At 40.8% G+C, this 15,062-nt stretch overlaps 1 protein-coding gene across 1 annotated transcript in view; it reads left to right on the top strand.

Annotated features, from left to right (window-relative positions):
* The window catches only part of TRAPPC12 (trafficking protein particle complex subunit 12), a 111,963-nt gene that overhangs the window by 50,083 nt on the left and 46,818 nt on the right, over positions 1–15,062 (top strand). Inside the window, exons 6-7 of the mRNA XM_075923543.1 lie at positions 6,507–6,619; positions 14,863–14,935. Coding sequence (XP_075779658.1) covers positions 6,507–6,619; positions 14,863–14,935 — 186 coding nt within the window. The remainder of the gene's footprint in view (positions 1–6,506; positions 6,620–14,862; positions 14,936–15,062) is intronic.

Here is a 15,062-nt window from a genome sequence, read left to right as displayed (position 1 = left end):
AGGAGCTGGATCTTTAACTAAACCATAAAATATCCCAAGGCTCATGATAAAGTTGCAAGAGTTAGCAACTCTGTCTTTTTAACATATCAGAGTCATAATTTAGTGGTTTTAAAATTAAGAAAAATCTTTTTCCTATTTTACATCGAGATTTTGCATCCTTTTTATTCTTTGTATAATGTATATTCAAATTTTGCTCTGGCTTTTTATATTTTCAAATAAATACAGAAACTTGGTCTTTTAAAAGCTTCACATGGTAAGGAGAATGAATTTTTATTGCCTGAATGTTCCCTTTCCCTTTCCCTGTGTGTGTTTTGTTTTGTTTACCTTAATATTTTTTGCTCTAGGTCTCAATCTTGCTCCCTTTAATGTCAGTGACAAAATTCCCTTTGACTTTAGCAGGGTCAAAATTAGACTTGCAGTTCTGAATAACACTAAAGCTGTTTAAACAACTAGTGCAAATATTTGTTTTGAACTGTAAGCGCATGCTTACAAGAGAACTGCAGCAGGCATTCTTCCACTGCAATTTACTGGGGAGCTGTTGCAGAGTGAATTGGGTGTAGCTTAACAAGCTGCCAAGTTTTGATGAATTGGGACTGAGAGTTTTGTTTACTTTGTAGAGACAATGAGGAGGGAAAAGAGACAAGGCTTGTGGGAATATTGCAATAATAATGAGAGAACAACAGTTTCCTGATTTTTGCTTTTATTTCCACAAAGCTTCATTGGATCCTTTCCTTTTCATATCAGAAATATTAATCACTAGTGGCTGTCACACAGTACAGTTAAAGCTCCAGAATACTAATTGTTGCAATTTGCCCTTAAACAACTGTTCTGAAATACCTATGGTCTTAAATAATTATGTTTATATTCCATAGATAATGTTCTAATATTCTTTATGGTTTCCTGGATACATCTGATTACATGATCCTGCTCAACTTGAATGTGTTTTTGTTTTTTATTGTATAAGGGTAGTGATGCCCTCAAAACTCATAACTTAGGTATCTTGAAGGTAATCAGACATAGAATTTCTTTATAACACAATATGTTTAAATTTAACCGCTCTTGTTCAGTTACAATATTAGCTTTATTGTTTTCTTTCTCACCACCATAATAGATTCACATTGTAAATATACCTAGGTTCTCCTAGTTATAGAGTCAACCGTCTTATTTTTTTTAATTACTAACCTACTATTCATTTTTCATGTTGCAAAATCTTGTCTATCCGCTTAACACTGCCACCTATCACCATGTATGGGAGCATATTCCACATCAAATCAGTAGCAATAGTGAACTCCCTAATGAACTGCTTCGAGTCTCTGGCTGTCATCCCTTTTTAAGGAAAATACTCTGGTTGTGAGAGTTGTTTTTTCTAGTGTTAGAGGTTCTTTTGATATGTGTGTTTAGTGTTACATATTTTTGTTTTTTGTGGAAGGTGCTTGAATAGTCGGGGAGGCAGAGTGTGAGTTTTGTGAGTCATTCAGTGTTTATGAATTGGACTGTATATTCAAATTTATTTCTTTCCAAACTCTTAACAGTAGATTTATGTTCTATGTTTTGCTCATAGTAGCTATTTTTTCCGCTATCTCAATAGGGAGATAAAAAACTCCTCAATTTGTCACATATTCAACAAAAATACCTTTGGGTGACAAATTACACCACAATTTAAGCAAACCTTTCTAATTACATATTCAACTATGACACTATTAAACTAATATAGAATTGTTTTGTTTCACATTCTCCTAATAATTATTTAAAACTATATGTATTCATTTGAGAGAACTACATTTTAAGTGTATTAATATTTTTACTATAGATATGTTTCTTTAAGTGTTTTAATAAGCTCATCTTTCTATTAAGTAATTATTATTAGTGATCCTTTTTAGTGTCTCGCTGTTTCTGTGCTAACTGCTTAAAATTTATTTAGAGTATTTTCTTCGGTTCCGTGTTTAGTATCTTTTTTTTATCTTTAGGATATTTTCATTGTATTTTTTAGGCAAGTTTTGTTAAATTTGCATAACTAATATTTTCAGTATATTTTTCCTTTGTTAATCTTATATTAAGACTGTCAAAAATATTTTTTTAATCAGAAGGCTTAATATCTCTGCTTCATAGGATCGGGAAAACTATGGTTTTTGTGGTGGTTTTTGTAGATTCACTCTTTTCTACTAGAATGGGCTCTTCCATGTCAGCTCCCTTGGCACTGGCTTTTTTTACTCTCAGCAGGAGGAAACTAAAAGACATGCTTCTGGTGCAACAATATGATGCATTGGTGTTGCAGAGCAGCAAATCAGAGTCCTATTGTCTAGACCAAAATTCTTATTAAGCTCTGTTGAGTTGGTTAAGTATTCGAAGTCAGCACTTTCTGTGATTCCCTCGTTTGATTGCTTTATACTTTTTATTAGTAGAACTGATGAGACTTCATTGAAAATTCATAAGCGTCATACTGCAGTTTGGTCTTTGCCTTTTTCATCCTCTGTTCTCCCCATGAAATTCTACTGAGCTGCTTTTAGAACCCATTATGCTCATAACCTTCACTTCCACCTTGATACACACATAGGTCACCTTGTAGAGTCTTTTGATAGCAAAGATTCACAATCATCCACCTTCTCAAAAGATTTTTAGTAACTTACTATTGCCTCTCTCATGTTTTCAAAGTCTTTCTCAACATTTTTCTGTAACAGCAGTTCAAAGATTCCTCTTCCTCAATCAAAAAAAAAGCCACAGATTCAATTTTTGGATATTAATGATTGTACAATAGGGAGAAGAGTATTTTGAGGGTTGTAACACAAAAACATCAAAGACTTACAAAGTATAAAATAAATTAATGATAATTATATTCCCAAGAAAAATAAGCCCCCAGTTGTTTGTTAAATTGACAATGTAATGTTTTCATCAGGCTACTATTGGCATACACTAGTTTTACTCAAGAATAATCACATCAAAATTATTTAACAAAAATGAAGATAGATGTTCCTAGATCTAAGGTATGCTGGGCACAATTTGGATCTCAAATTTGATTGTCTAACAAGGAAAACATTTCAGAATTTTTCTATGAATAAAGTTAATTCTTGAAATTAAGATGTGTATGCATACATGCACATTTCTTCTGATCTGATTTGACTGCTGTTACAAAATATTGGGTAAATTTTACTGATTGGCATGCCCTCCCAGAGGTTCAAGTTAAAAGTTGGTTTTCTTCCTCATTGGATGACAACAGTTCCTTTTACCACATTTTCATGAGAGAATAGGCACAGCTATGTGTATTCCTCTCAAAGTGCAACTTGCCAAGCCAAATAAATTAGCAAATTAACAAACCAGGCAACCAGATCATCCATTTTTTCCCTACTATTCAATGGAATATGCAAGTTAACTGAGGTGGGATGGCAGTGCCAGTCAGTGCCTTCAAGTTCAGATTGACAGCCTGTTCAGTGAACAATAAGTAAGTTTCAGTTGTCTGAACCTCTTGTATTGCCCTGGGTGCTGGCCAATAAAATTTTTCTAGACATGCTTGGATCATATTACTACAATAAAATACTTTACTTAAACTATATTATCCAGATTTATTCCAAGAGAGGCAACAGAGGGTGAAGAAACACCACCCTCCAGTGTTTTGGAGCTTTCTGGGAATTTAGCATGAGTCACAAAGAGTATAAAATTATAAAAATCTAGGGACTGCAAGTACTGTATTGATTTCTTCCTTCCTGTGGCCTGGCACCATTCTATAGTAGTCTTTCATGGAAGCTGTGACTTCACAGCCAGATTCATACTAATGGATCACATTTGAGTGGTTTTTGGCCAGCTTCCCTCAGTGAAGTAACATATCATTTGTGCTTAACAAATAATGAATTAATAACACAAATACAGTACGTTTTCAGATAATACTGTACTGGAAACCGATCTTAACTGAGCTTTAGGAGACTTTCAGCATGTTCCAAAATTGGTATGTGACTTTTTGCAGGACATTAGGAGTTCCCATAGCTCACTTCATCAGAAAATAATTGAATGAGTTTCTCTATTCGCACATAGGAAGTGTGATTTATAAGCCACATACAGTTGGCGTCCAGCCCTATTCATTTCTCTAACTTAAGGTGACACCAACTTTGGTAATAAAGCTGAGTAGCATGGTTATGAGTTGCTCCTTCTCTTTCTGCCTCTGATAGCATACCCACAAACACACACACTAGTAGCCTCATGTGCATCAATTAGAGGATCAATAACTCTCCAAAACAGACACTCTCAGACAAGATTTGGATAGTCTATTATTTGTTGGACAGAGACATGTGTCCTCTGTGGAATTACCTATCGACAGACCTATGCTACTGCCCTACACCAGTGCCTCCTCTGGTAATCCTCGAGACCATGTCCCTCAGGGGACAAGGTTCAATGGGCGGGAGAGAAGACTCCTGGACTGGATTGCACAATTCCTCCATCTATGGATGGCCTGCAGGCTAGGCATTTGAGATCCCTGTGTAATGAGTCCCTCAATAGGAACGTCTTCACAGGAGACGATATTTAATACTATAAAAACTGAACTAAAGGAGAGGAGGGGCTGGAGAGGGAACTGTTTGGTTTTTCAGGGCCAAGATGATCTTAACACAATGGATCTTAGATCATTATTGGGCATTTTTAGCGTGAGTCTATCTGTCTGACTATTCAAAAACTCCTCCTCAATGCTAAGAGCTAGGACCACCAAATTTGGCATAAATCTTCCTTTTATCATAATGTAAAGCAAGGTAAGAGTTTGGTTGTGCTGGGAAAATTTGATGTGCCCAAAATAGGACTGCTTCTTATAAAACCATACAGAAAAGAGATTAAATCACCAGGCAGGTAAAAGGTGATGGCTAGGGGCGTGCTCTGCTCCCGCTTCCGCTTTCCTCCCTCCCCCCGATACTGCCCATCCTTTAAGGAGAAGAGGGTCTAATGCTTCCCTACCTCCCCCCTAATTCATATAGAAACCATACAGAAAAGAGACAGAATTACAAGGCAGGTGAAAGAAGCCGTCTGGCCACCCACCCCCAGGAGCCCTTTAGGGAGGGCTGGCAGGGGCTGAAGCTTCCAACCCTCCTCTCTCATGTCAGGGAGTGAGGGGAAAGTGCACGGTTTGCTGCATTCCTCGCTCTAGCTAGGAGATACAAGGGGCAGAAAACCTGGACCTCCCCAGCTGGAGGACATGCTCTTTTCCCCCTCCTGTGCCTGCTGGAGTTGCTGCAGCCATGGAGAGGCATTTCTCCCCTGGCCCCAAACTGCTATTCTCTCTCCCTGGGTCAATCTGCATACCAACCCCTGATCTCCAGGCCAGAGCAATGATTTAAATGAAGAAAAACAAAAAATGAGTTAAAGACCAGAGCAACACTAGGTGAATCTTCTAGTAAATAATAATAGAAACTCAAATAACATTTTTACTTCCTTGTTTTTCTTTAATTGCACATCAGATTTCATTGTACCTATATCACATTATTGCTCTTGTTAACTTTGTCCTTTAACTTTCTATTTTCATTTCTCTTATCCATTTTCTTTCAATGTATGTTCATTTTCTATTTTTATTTTACCTTTTCATCTCTTTTCTTATGGACCCTTCAAAACTTCTGTTTTTTTTTTATTTATTTGGAGGAAACGTTTAATTTGTGTTGCTTTTTTGGGGGGGGTTATCTACCTTTCCTCTGTGTATGTGTGTCTTCTTTGCTTATGAGCTACCATTAGAAAAGCCATCTTAAATTCTTCAGGACCATTTATAAATTAGGCATAATTATATTTTTGTAGCAACTCTCTAGTTCCATTGTAGGTGAACTTCAATTCTGAAGCCTTATTTTCAGTTGCTACTACATTCCTGAAATTTCTTTTGGACTTCTGTATACACCATATGTTGTTATTTTAACAATGAATTAGTTGCACATTTTCACTATTATGATTATGCTTGTTTGTATATATTTATATTGCTCTGTCCTACATGATTCTGTAAAGTAGCAATGTTAAACAAATAAAATGTTTTAGTTATTTAATCAAAGAAGAGAATTTAGAGATTTAAATTCCTAATCACTTTCTCTAGTGAATTCACCTAGAAAATGTTTTAAGAAACACCATATAGATCATAATGGGTAGCAGGTTTAAAACTAATAAAAGAAAGTTCTTCTTCACACAGCACGTAGTCAACCTGTGGAACTCCTTGCCAGAGGAGGCTGTGAAGGCTAGGAATGTAACAGAGTTTAAAGAGAAGCTAGATAATTTCATGGAGGTTAGGTCCATAAAAGGCTATTAGCCAGGGGATAGAAATGGTGTCCCTCGCCTCTGTTTGTCAGAGGCTGGAGATCGATGGCATGAGACAAATCGCTTGATCATTGTCTTCGGTCCACCCCATCTGGGGCACCTGGTGCTGGCCATTGTCGGCAGACAGGCTACTGGGCTAGATGGAACTTTAGTCTGACCCAGTACGGCCCTTCTTATGTTCTTATATGTAATAATATGTGTTAACTGTAGCAATCAAATTAATTAACAATTCATTATGATTCTAGGTTCCATGGTGCCCTTTTCTATGCGGATTTTACATGCTGAACTTGAACAGTACTTAGGAAATCCCCAGGAGTCACTTGATAGACTACACAACATGAAAACAATCTGCACAAAGGTAAAATCTTCTCTAGACCAAAGAGAGAATCCTTCTCATATAGCCTGCCCCTCTCCTTTCCAGCTCCTGATTCTCTAAGGCAGAAAGTGACTCATGGGGGTGGGGGAGGCAACACACATTTAGAGCCTGGGCAGGATCACTGGTTCCATGCTTGAAGAACCACCATGTTAGTGTTGAGTCAAGCAGACTGGTGCTCTTCTCCTTCTTCCCATGCCAAGAACTTCTTGTTTCTGGAGGCTACGGAGGGTTTAAAATACATGTGGGTGCAGGGAGTGCAGCCAACTGGGTGTCTGGGCTGCAGCAGAGTATTACATGGAAGAAGCCATAGGGAACCCCACGCAGTTAGGGAGATGAAGAAGAGAAGGAGAATAGTCAGCTGCTGCTGGAACAGGACTGAACAGTGCTATGTCCTCTGATAACCTCACCCAAGGTACCCCTCACTCCCAGGGCCCCACAGTATGAAAAACAGTGCTTTATACAATAGAACATCTTAATGTTTATGCAGGTGATTTTACTGCCTTTACCCAGAGCATCTGGGTGTAGGAGTAGATTTTAAACTTTAGACTAACAATGAGGTGATATTTAGGTGCAATGCTCAGGAAAAGCACAAGTAAGGGGTTAGGCCAGTGGTCCCCAACCATTTGAAGTTTCTGGGCGCCAGGGGGCGTGGCCGTTTGCCCGCTGGGCGCCAGAGGGCAGGAACACTTGCGTGCCCGGGGGCAGGGCCCCCCCATAGCCGCATGCCCGCAGGCAGGGCCCCCTCCAAGGGCCGCACGCCCGGGGCGCGGATGGCCAATTTGCCGCACGCCCTCCCCTCCCCCAAGCGCTGCACCCCCGGGGCCGGCGCCCCCCCCCCAAGCGCCGCATGCCCAGGGCCGGCACTCCCCCCCACACGCCCGGGGCCGGCGCTCCCCTCATGCGCCGCACGCCCAGAGCTCGGGCGGCCAATCCGCAGCGCTCCCGGGACCGGCGCTCACCGTGCGCCATGTGCCTGGGGCCGGCTCCGGCACCATGCATGCGCCACGTGCCCGGGGCCAGGCCAGCCCCAAGCACTTGGTGGGTGCACACAAATGCCCCGCACCAGCAGGCACCATGTTGGGGACCATTGGGTTAGGCCATTCCTGCCACAGCTTCTGGGAAGTAATTTACTTTCACTCCTTTTGGGGATGAAGAATTCTTCCCTTTCTCCTCATGCCTGCCAGTTCTGTTGACTGGTGTAAGGGGAGAATAGAAACATGGCTGTACTTCTCTGGCTTTCTCCCAGAAGCTTGACGGGGACTATGCATGGCTGAGTGGAAAAACTTAAGGACATAAGAATGGCTACACTGTGTCAGACCAAAGGTCTGTCTAGCCCAGTATCCTGTCTGCTGACAGGGGGCCAATACCAGATGCCCCAGAGAGAGTGCACAGAGCAGGTAATCATCAAGTGATCCCTCTCCTGTAATCCATTTCCAGCCCCTGACAAAAAGAGGGACATTGTTCCTACCCAACCTGGCCATTAGCCACTGACGGACCTAACCTTCCTGAATTTACTTAGTTCTTTTTCAACTCTTTTAAAGTCCTAGTCTTCACAACATCTTCTGGCAAGGAGCTACACAGGTTGACTCTGCACTGCATGAAGAAAAACTTCCTTTTGTTTGTTTTAAACCTGCTCCCTATTAATTTCATTTGGTGACCCCCTAGTTCTTATGTTATGGGAAAAAATAAATAACTTTTCCTTATTCACTTTTTCCTCACCAGTCATGATTTTATAGACCTTTATCATATCCTCACTTCGTCTGCTCTTTTCTAATCTGAAAAGTCCCAGTCTTTTTCATCTCTCTTCATATGGGACCCATTCCAGACCCCTATCATTTTTGTTACCCTCTCCTGAATCTTTTCCAGTGCCAATATATCTTTTTTTTACATGAGGCGACCACGTCTGTATGCAGTATTCAAAATGACTCTCTTCTTGTATAGCTGCATGAAACTAGAGCATAGTATTGCTTTTAGTGACCAGGAAGTCGTCTTCCCCTTTCAAAAGATATTAGCAATCAGGGTAATTAACAGTGGAAGTGATGAGGCAGCTGAGACAAGTATTTGAGTTTACACAGCACTCTTCTTATGTGTCAGCGCAAAAGCTTGACTTTCTCACCAACATCCACCTTGTCTCTCCAATATCCTGGAGCCAGCATGGCCACAACACTGCATGCAATGATGGAAGTGACAGTCATTTGGAAATCTAATCAATTATTTTTAGTGGATCAAGATTTAATGCAATTTTAGTTCCAGTTTTTAACAAGAGTTTTTTCAGTGCTGAAATTAGAGTAGTGGCTGTTCTGGATACTACCCACATCTTAGTCGGTTGGTCCAAACACCTTGTATGCAAATGTGACAAAACTTCCCTTTTATAAAGTTTACAAACAAGTATCTCTTCTAGTATTTCAGATGAAGAGTTACTGTTTTTATTTATTATAAACACTATTTTAAATTTCAGATTAGGTCTTTAAAGAAATGTAGCATTGCTTACAGTTGTGATACTCAAAAAAGTTGCAACTTTAGCAAAGATAAATAGATATCCTGTTTACCTCAGGATTTGTCGTATTAGCTTGTGTTTGCTGTACTTACACTAAGAAATACTTTGAATAATACAAATGCAGAAGTTAGATAATTTCCACTATTATTTCCTTTGGTAAAACTTGTAAACTGTTTTAAATATGTATTTATTAAAACAAAATATAATAGAATAACTAGGTTTGTAAACCAAAAATCAAGACTCCATTCTTTCTGTTGTGGACATGGTTTAGCAGATGAAGGATTCTGTGACTCTTGCCATAGTGTTAGAAGGAAGAATTGTGTGAAAACACTTTTGGGATGTACAGAATTTGGCAATTGAGAGAAGTTCTTTTGAAAAAGTTTTTCATCATTTTGCACAGTGTGTATATACTGTTACTGGGTTTAGTGTGTGGGTAGCATTGGTGGTCTCACTTCGGGGGTCTGTACAGGTCTTTAACTCTGAGCCTCTGTGACTCTGACTTTCTGATGCACCAGCCTTAAGGTACATCTAGACTCTTGGATTTTTCCGGAATACCTCCAGTATCCCAGAAAAACTCCGCTGCATCCAGAGAACGCGTTTTCTCTTCCACTTTTTTTTGCGGAAGAGCTAACATGCTCTTTCGGGGAGCCCTGTCTACCTTGTTCTATGAGGAATAAAGGCTCCTCTGAAAGAGGCGGCTTTTCTGCCATTTGGCCCTGTCTAGCCAAAAGGCAGAAAAGCCTCTTCCAGAAAAGCAATCGCAAAAAGCTACGGTAATTGGGGAGCGCAATTTGCGTAGATTTTTCTGAAAAAAGGCTAGAGTGTAGACCTAGCCCCACATTCTGCCTCTTCTCTGACTTTCCTTTACCTGTTCCTGGATAGGCACTCTTTAGTAACTTAAAGAAACTCCTCCTAACTGCCGCTAAAACCAGCATCAAAATGGTAGTTCTATAATGAATGTTGCATACACAAGCATTCAGTATATCAATGTTTCATATCCTGGTCTCATGCTATCTGGTATTTGAAATGCCGCCTCTTTTGGTATTTGTCAGAGCTTGCACAATTTACTTGGGAGGCAGCAGTAGAGCCCAACCTATTAAATCCCTTTACCATGCGGGGAGGACAAGAACTGCAATAGAAAAGGGCTGTGGTTCAGAATGAATTAATGCCATAATGTGGCTGTTCATCAGCCAGCTGGCTGGCTACACTGAAACAGGCAAATGTTATAATTAACTACAAGTCCCTAGCAGAACAATGATGTGTGGTCAACCTTGGAATGAAAGATACACATCTCTTTTTATTTGCCTTTTTAATGTACATTTAGGGGTAAATTAGAGCTAAATAACAGCACAGAACACTGAGAGCCATGACTGTAAACAAACTTTATGGGATTTTTGGGAAACTTGGCCGCACCCATGATAAGTGGACATCCAGCTAACTAAAAACATGCTGGACCACAGATGTTGCTGGACTAGACAGTGCTGGACTAGAGAGGTTCAACTTATACTGTGTAATTCAGGGGTGGGCAATAATTTTTTTACAAAGGGACACTTCAGAAATTTTTGAACTGGCTCCGGGATGCCCTAGAAGGGGCAGGGCCAGGGCCAGGACTCTTTCCTGCTTCCCCACCCACAGACCATGATTAGCCTGGCAGTGGGGGAGTGAGTGAGTGAAGTCTTTGTCCCCTGCCTCCCCCAGAGGTTCCCCCTAGGACCCATGCCCCTGGGGGGTAGGAGGAGACTTTGTACATTCTCCCCTCTCCCCCCACTCCCAGGCCAGTCAGGGCTGGGGGGTGGGGAAAGGGAGTACATGATGGCACTTCTAAGCAGCATGCGCTCCTTGCAGGGTAGGGGCCAGAGTAGAGGAAATGTTGCATGCTTCCCCCCGCCCACCCCCAAACCAATCAGTGCTTGGGGGTAGGTGAGCATATGAAGTCTCCTCCCACCCTGCCAGGAGCATGTGGCACTTCTAAGCACCATGTGCTCTTTGAAGAGTGGAGGCAGAGCGAAGGAAACTTTGTGTGCTTCCCTCCCACCCCCAGGACCTGATTGGCGGGCCGGATCCGGCCCCCGGAGGCCCTTTTGCCCACCCTGGTCTAATTGTAAGAAAATTTCTTCTATTCTGTTTTTCTTTATTTAATTTTATCCTATTACCCTAAACTTAAACATTTCAATCATCCTAAATGTTACCTCTCGCTCCTTAGTGTTTACATCATTCAGATATTTGTAGACCTCTCTTCAGCAAGTCCATGCACAGCACATTTAACTCTTTCAATCTGCTCTTCCATCTCTCCAGCCCTCTGAACGTTTTATTTTAATCTGAACTCCCTCACGTTGCACTCACTGCTCAAGGTGAGATCTGATGCAGCCAAAATTTCATCAGATATAAACATGGGGCATGAAGTCATCTCTAAGGTTATGCCAGCCAATCAGTTTTAGTTAATAAATACTTAGTTACCTTACAATACAAACTGTAGCCAAACAGGCACATTCCATTCAAGAACTCTCAAGGACTGGCATAACCAAAGCTTTTCAAGTCAATATCGAGGGAAATAATCAAAGTTTTTGTGGTCAGCTTTCCTGCGTAATCCTTATCAGAATTATAATATTAGTATTATAGGGTATTATAATTCTCCCATTGTGTCAGGGTTGTACATGCATAGGTAGAGTTTTGTTGTGCATACCTTATGCATATTGTTGAATAGAAACTTTTCCCAGCATCCAGTTTCATTTAAGCAAATGTATAGTTGTGGATATACGTCAAGGAGGAATTTTAGATCCTGTACATTTTTTCCACTGAATTCAAATACAGGAAATTCTCGCCATTCATGTTAGATGCATTCCTGGCACCACTGCTAATGATGAAATTCACACATACTGGGAGCTGCAGCTCCCAAATTCACCCTGGGGCCGAGAGTCATGGGAAACTCACCAAAGGGAACTCACTGCAGCTGCCAAGAAGCTGTGGGGAATTCACTGTGGCATTGGGCAGGCATGGGGAACTCACCATGGCTCCGAGCTGTGATGGGGAACTCACTGTGGCTCCCGGTCCCCATCTCCCAGGCCAGGCCAGGAGACTCCTGTGAATATGCGGAACCTCAAACAGCGATTGCGAGGGTCTCCTATATAGCGCTGAGTATCACCAATCGCAGGAGCTCCAGAATGGCATGTCCAACAGGTTGTGTCTTATTGCAATTTCTGCCTTTTTCTGCAGAACTTAAAGCGTCTTCTTTTAGGGTAGAGGAACAGGGTGTGGAAATTGCTAGGGCACTTTGCGGTACTACTAGCCTTCTCCGTGTAAATCAATATGCTGTTGCCCTGTTAAGCCAGCATTGCAGAAAACTGTCTGCAGACAAACAGTAGCATCAGCAACAAAGGTGCAAACTGTTTCTTCCATTCAGCTCAATGAGTTGTTCGCTTGAAAATCAATCTCTGATCATGAAATGGCAATACTACAGGTTGGACCTGACCAGTCCCTAATGAGGAAATTTGCTGGACCAGGAAGTAGGGATATTAGATAGCATGTAATTGAATAGTCAAGTAACTGCATCAAATTTCAGTGATTACACAACTTTTGATAGTAGGGGGAGGGCTGGCAGCACTCCCAGCCCCACTCCTCAAGAACCCTCTGCCAGCCTGTGCTGCTGCCTCTCTGTTAGAGGCAACAATGAGGGGTGACAGGTGGGAGCCGGTCCATGAGGGGAGCCAGTTTAAAAAATGGCTTCCTGAATAGAGCGGTTCCCGCCTGCTATCAGAGGTGCTACCGCCAGCTCCACTTCCAGCCCTGGTCAGCCCCCTACCTCCAGGTGGCTTTGCTGCTGGCCCTGACCAAACCCCCATGCTGTGGGGCTCCTGATCATGCCACCATTCTGCCCCCTCCCTGCCACTGCAAGGCTCCCAGCTGCACTGCCAGACCACTGCCTCCACCCTGCTGTGAGGCTCCCAGCCATGCCACTGGACCATTGCCCTCCTGCAGCTCCTAACCCCACCACCAGACCACCTTGGCCCAGGGCTCTCTTGTCCAGAAACATCCATGGTCCAGTTGTCAAACCAGAGTCCCAGTTTAGGGAGGTACAACCTGTACTGTGAAAGAAACTCTAACAAATACACCTAGGAACATATATTTAAAAAGAAAACACTACCTTGAACTAAATCATCCTGAAATCAGTGGAATTACTTCAGAATTGCATTTAACCCATGATTCTCTTCTGTTGCAAAATAAACTCTGCCTGCCTGTTGACTAAAATAACCATGTTTTGTGAACTGTTGAAGAGCATGGGATTGTTCCTACTCCTTGGATTCTTTATTTTTCTACCTTTCGTGTGGCACCTTAGTAGACTGGAAAATAACTCAGTGGTTTTTCCTTTTAAAAAAATACAAACTATCTCATATATCAGCTGGTAGATTTGTTGTGTGTCAGATCAAGGTCTAGACTTAGCTGAGTCCTTTGTAATGCCAATCCTCTTACAGGTGTGTGATAGGTAAGAAAAAGCCATACTTTAACTTCTCTCCTGCAGGTTGCAGCATCCTTTTAATTTACTATAGAAATAAAGTTTAGATCAAGGCTTGAAATATTTATCAGACACTTGTCTACTAAAGAGTAATCCAAAGTCATTACCAAAGATGGCGTACCCTATAAAGAATCTAGGAACAGCATCCTATTTTCAAAAGGCTCTTAAGGTCTAACATACTTTTAAAAATAGAACGTAAGCTATAGGGTCAGCTGATTTCTTTTAAAAAATGTACCCTATTTTTTATTGTTTGGAAAGCAAGGAGCATATTTTGAGTGTAAATAATCTCTCTTTTAAGTGGTAGGAGCTGAAAGGACTACATAGGCAGTGCACTCAGCCCCCAGGAGAGGGAGTGCCTTCTATGTTGCTGATAAACTAAACCTAGCAGCTAATTAAAGAGTAAATGGCTTAACAGGCTCTTAAGGGAGTTCCATTCAATCTACTGTGACAAATAAGATGAAACTGAAATGCAGTGGATGAGAGAATGGGAAGCAGCAAAAATCAGGTGATCTTCAGGAGTCAGAGAGGTATTTGAATATGACATAGTGGGACTGGCTTACATTACAAATGAAACTCTAGGATATATTTTCAAAGTTTTGACATTTTAAGCCACAAGCTCTAATAGTTATACATATTCATTCTACAGATAATCCAACAAACATAATTTTCCACTCATTTCCTAGCTTACATTATTTAAAATCTCTAATAAATAAAAAAACAGCAACAAAAGCCAACTCTGGGAAAGAAATGGAATGAGAGTTAGAAGGATTATTATTAAAAACAAAGAGGGCAAATTCTTTTAAAAATACAGCATCAATGAATATATGTGATACATAAAAATTCATTTTTAAAAATCCTCTGCTCTTCTGGAATCAGTTTGACATTTTTGCAAGAACTAATAATCACTGACCTTTGGAGCATATTTGATATTTTGTTTAACAAAATGCATATGTTCCTGGTGTATGCTGTCTTGTAATGCTTTGTGAGTGTCTTCAACCTGAGCTCTGAGATCAGCACTACAATACAAAGACTCTCTGTTCATGAGTGACCTGGCTATAGTAATAATCAGTGATTTAGAAATTTGTCCATGTGAAACACTCCTGTTGGAATCGATTTACATGCAGACTACGAGAACTATAGATAACTTTTATATAATGTAAAATGCTGCCTAATTTCAGAATGCCTGTTTAAACTCTTTTTTTTTTTTAATTGCAACAGATATTAGAAAATTTGGAGCATGGCTTAGCAGAAGATGGAAGTATGATTAACATTACGCAAGAGAACAGACAAGGTAGGTATTCTTTAAATTTCTTTTCATGGCCTTGTATTTGTATCACTTGCCCAGGTATGCCAAAAGTTTTCACAAGACTGCCCAAAGTTGTTAAAGTATTTTTGTCAATTATAATCTCTTCGGACTC

The sequence above is a fragment of the Pelodiscus sinensis genome, chromosome 3, assembly GCF_049634645.1.
Source record: "Pelodiscus sinensis isolate JC-2024 chromosome 3, ASM4963464v1, whole genome shotgun sequence".
Classification (NCBI taxonomy): domain Eukaryota; kingdom Metazoa; phylum Chordata; order Testudines; family Trionychidae; genus Pelodiscus; species Pelodiscus sinensis.
The sequence above is the reverse complement of the archived record's forward strand: the minus strand, read 5'-3'. Positions and strand labels throughout refer to the sequence as shown.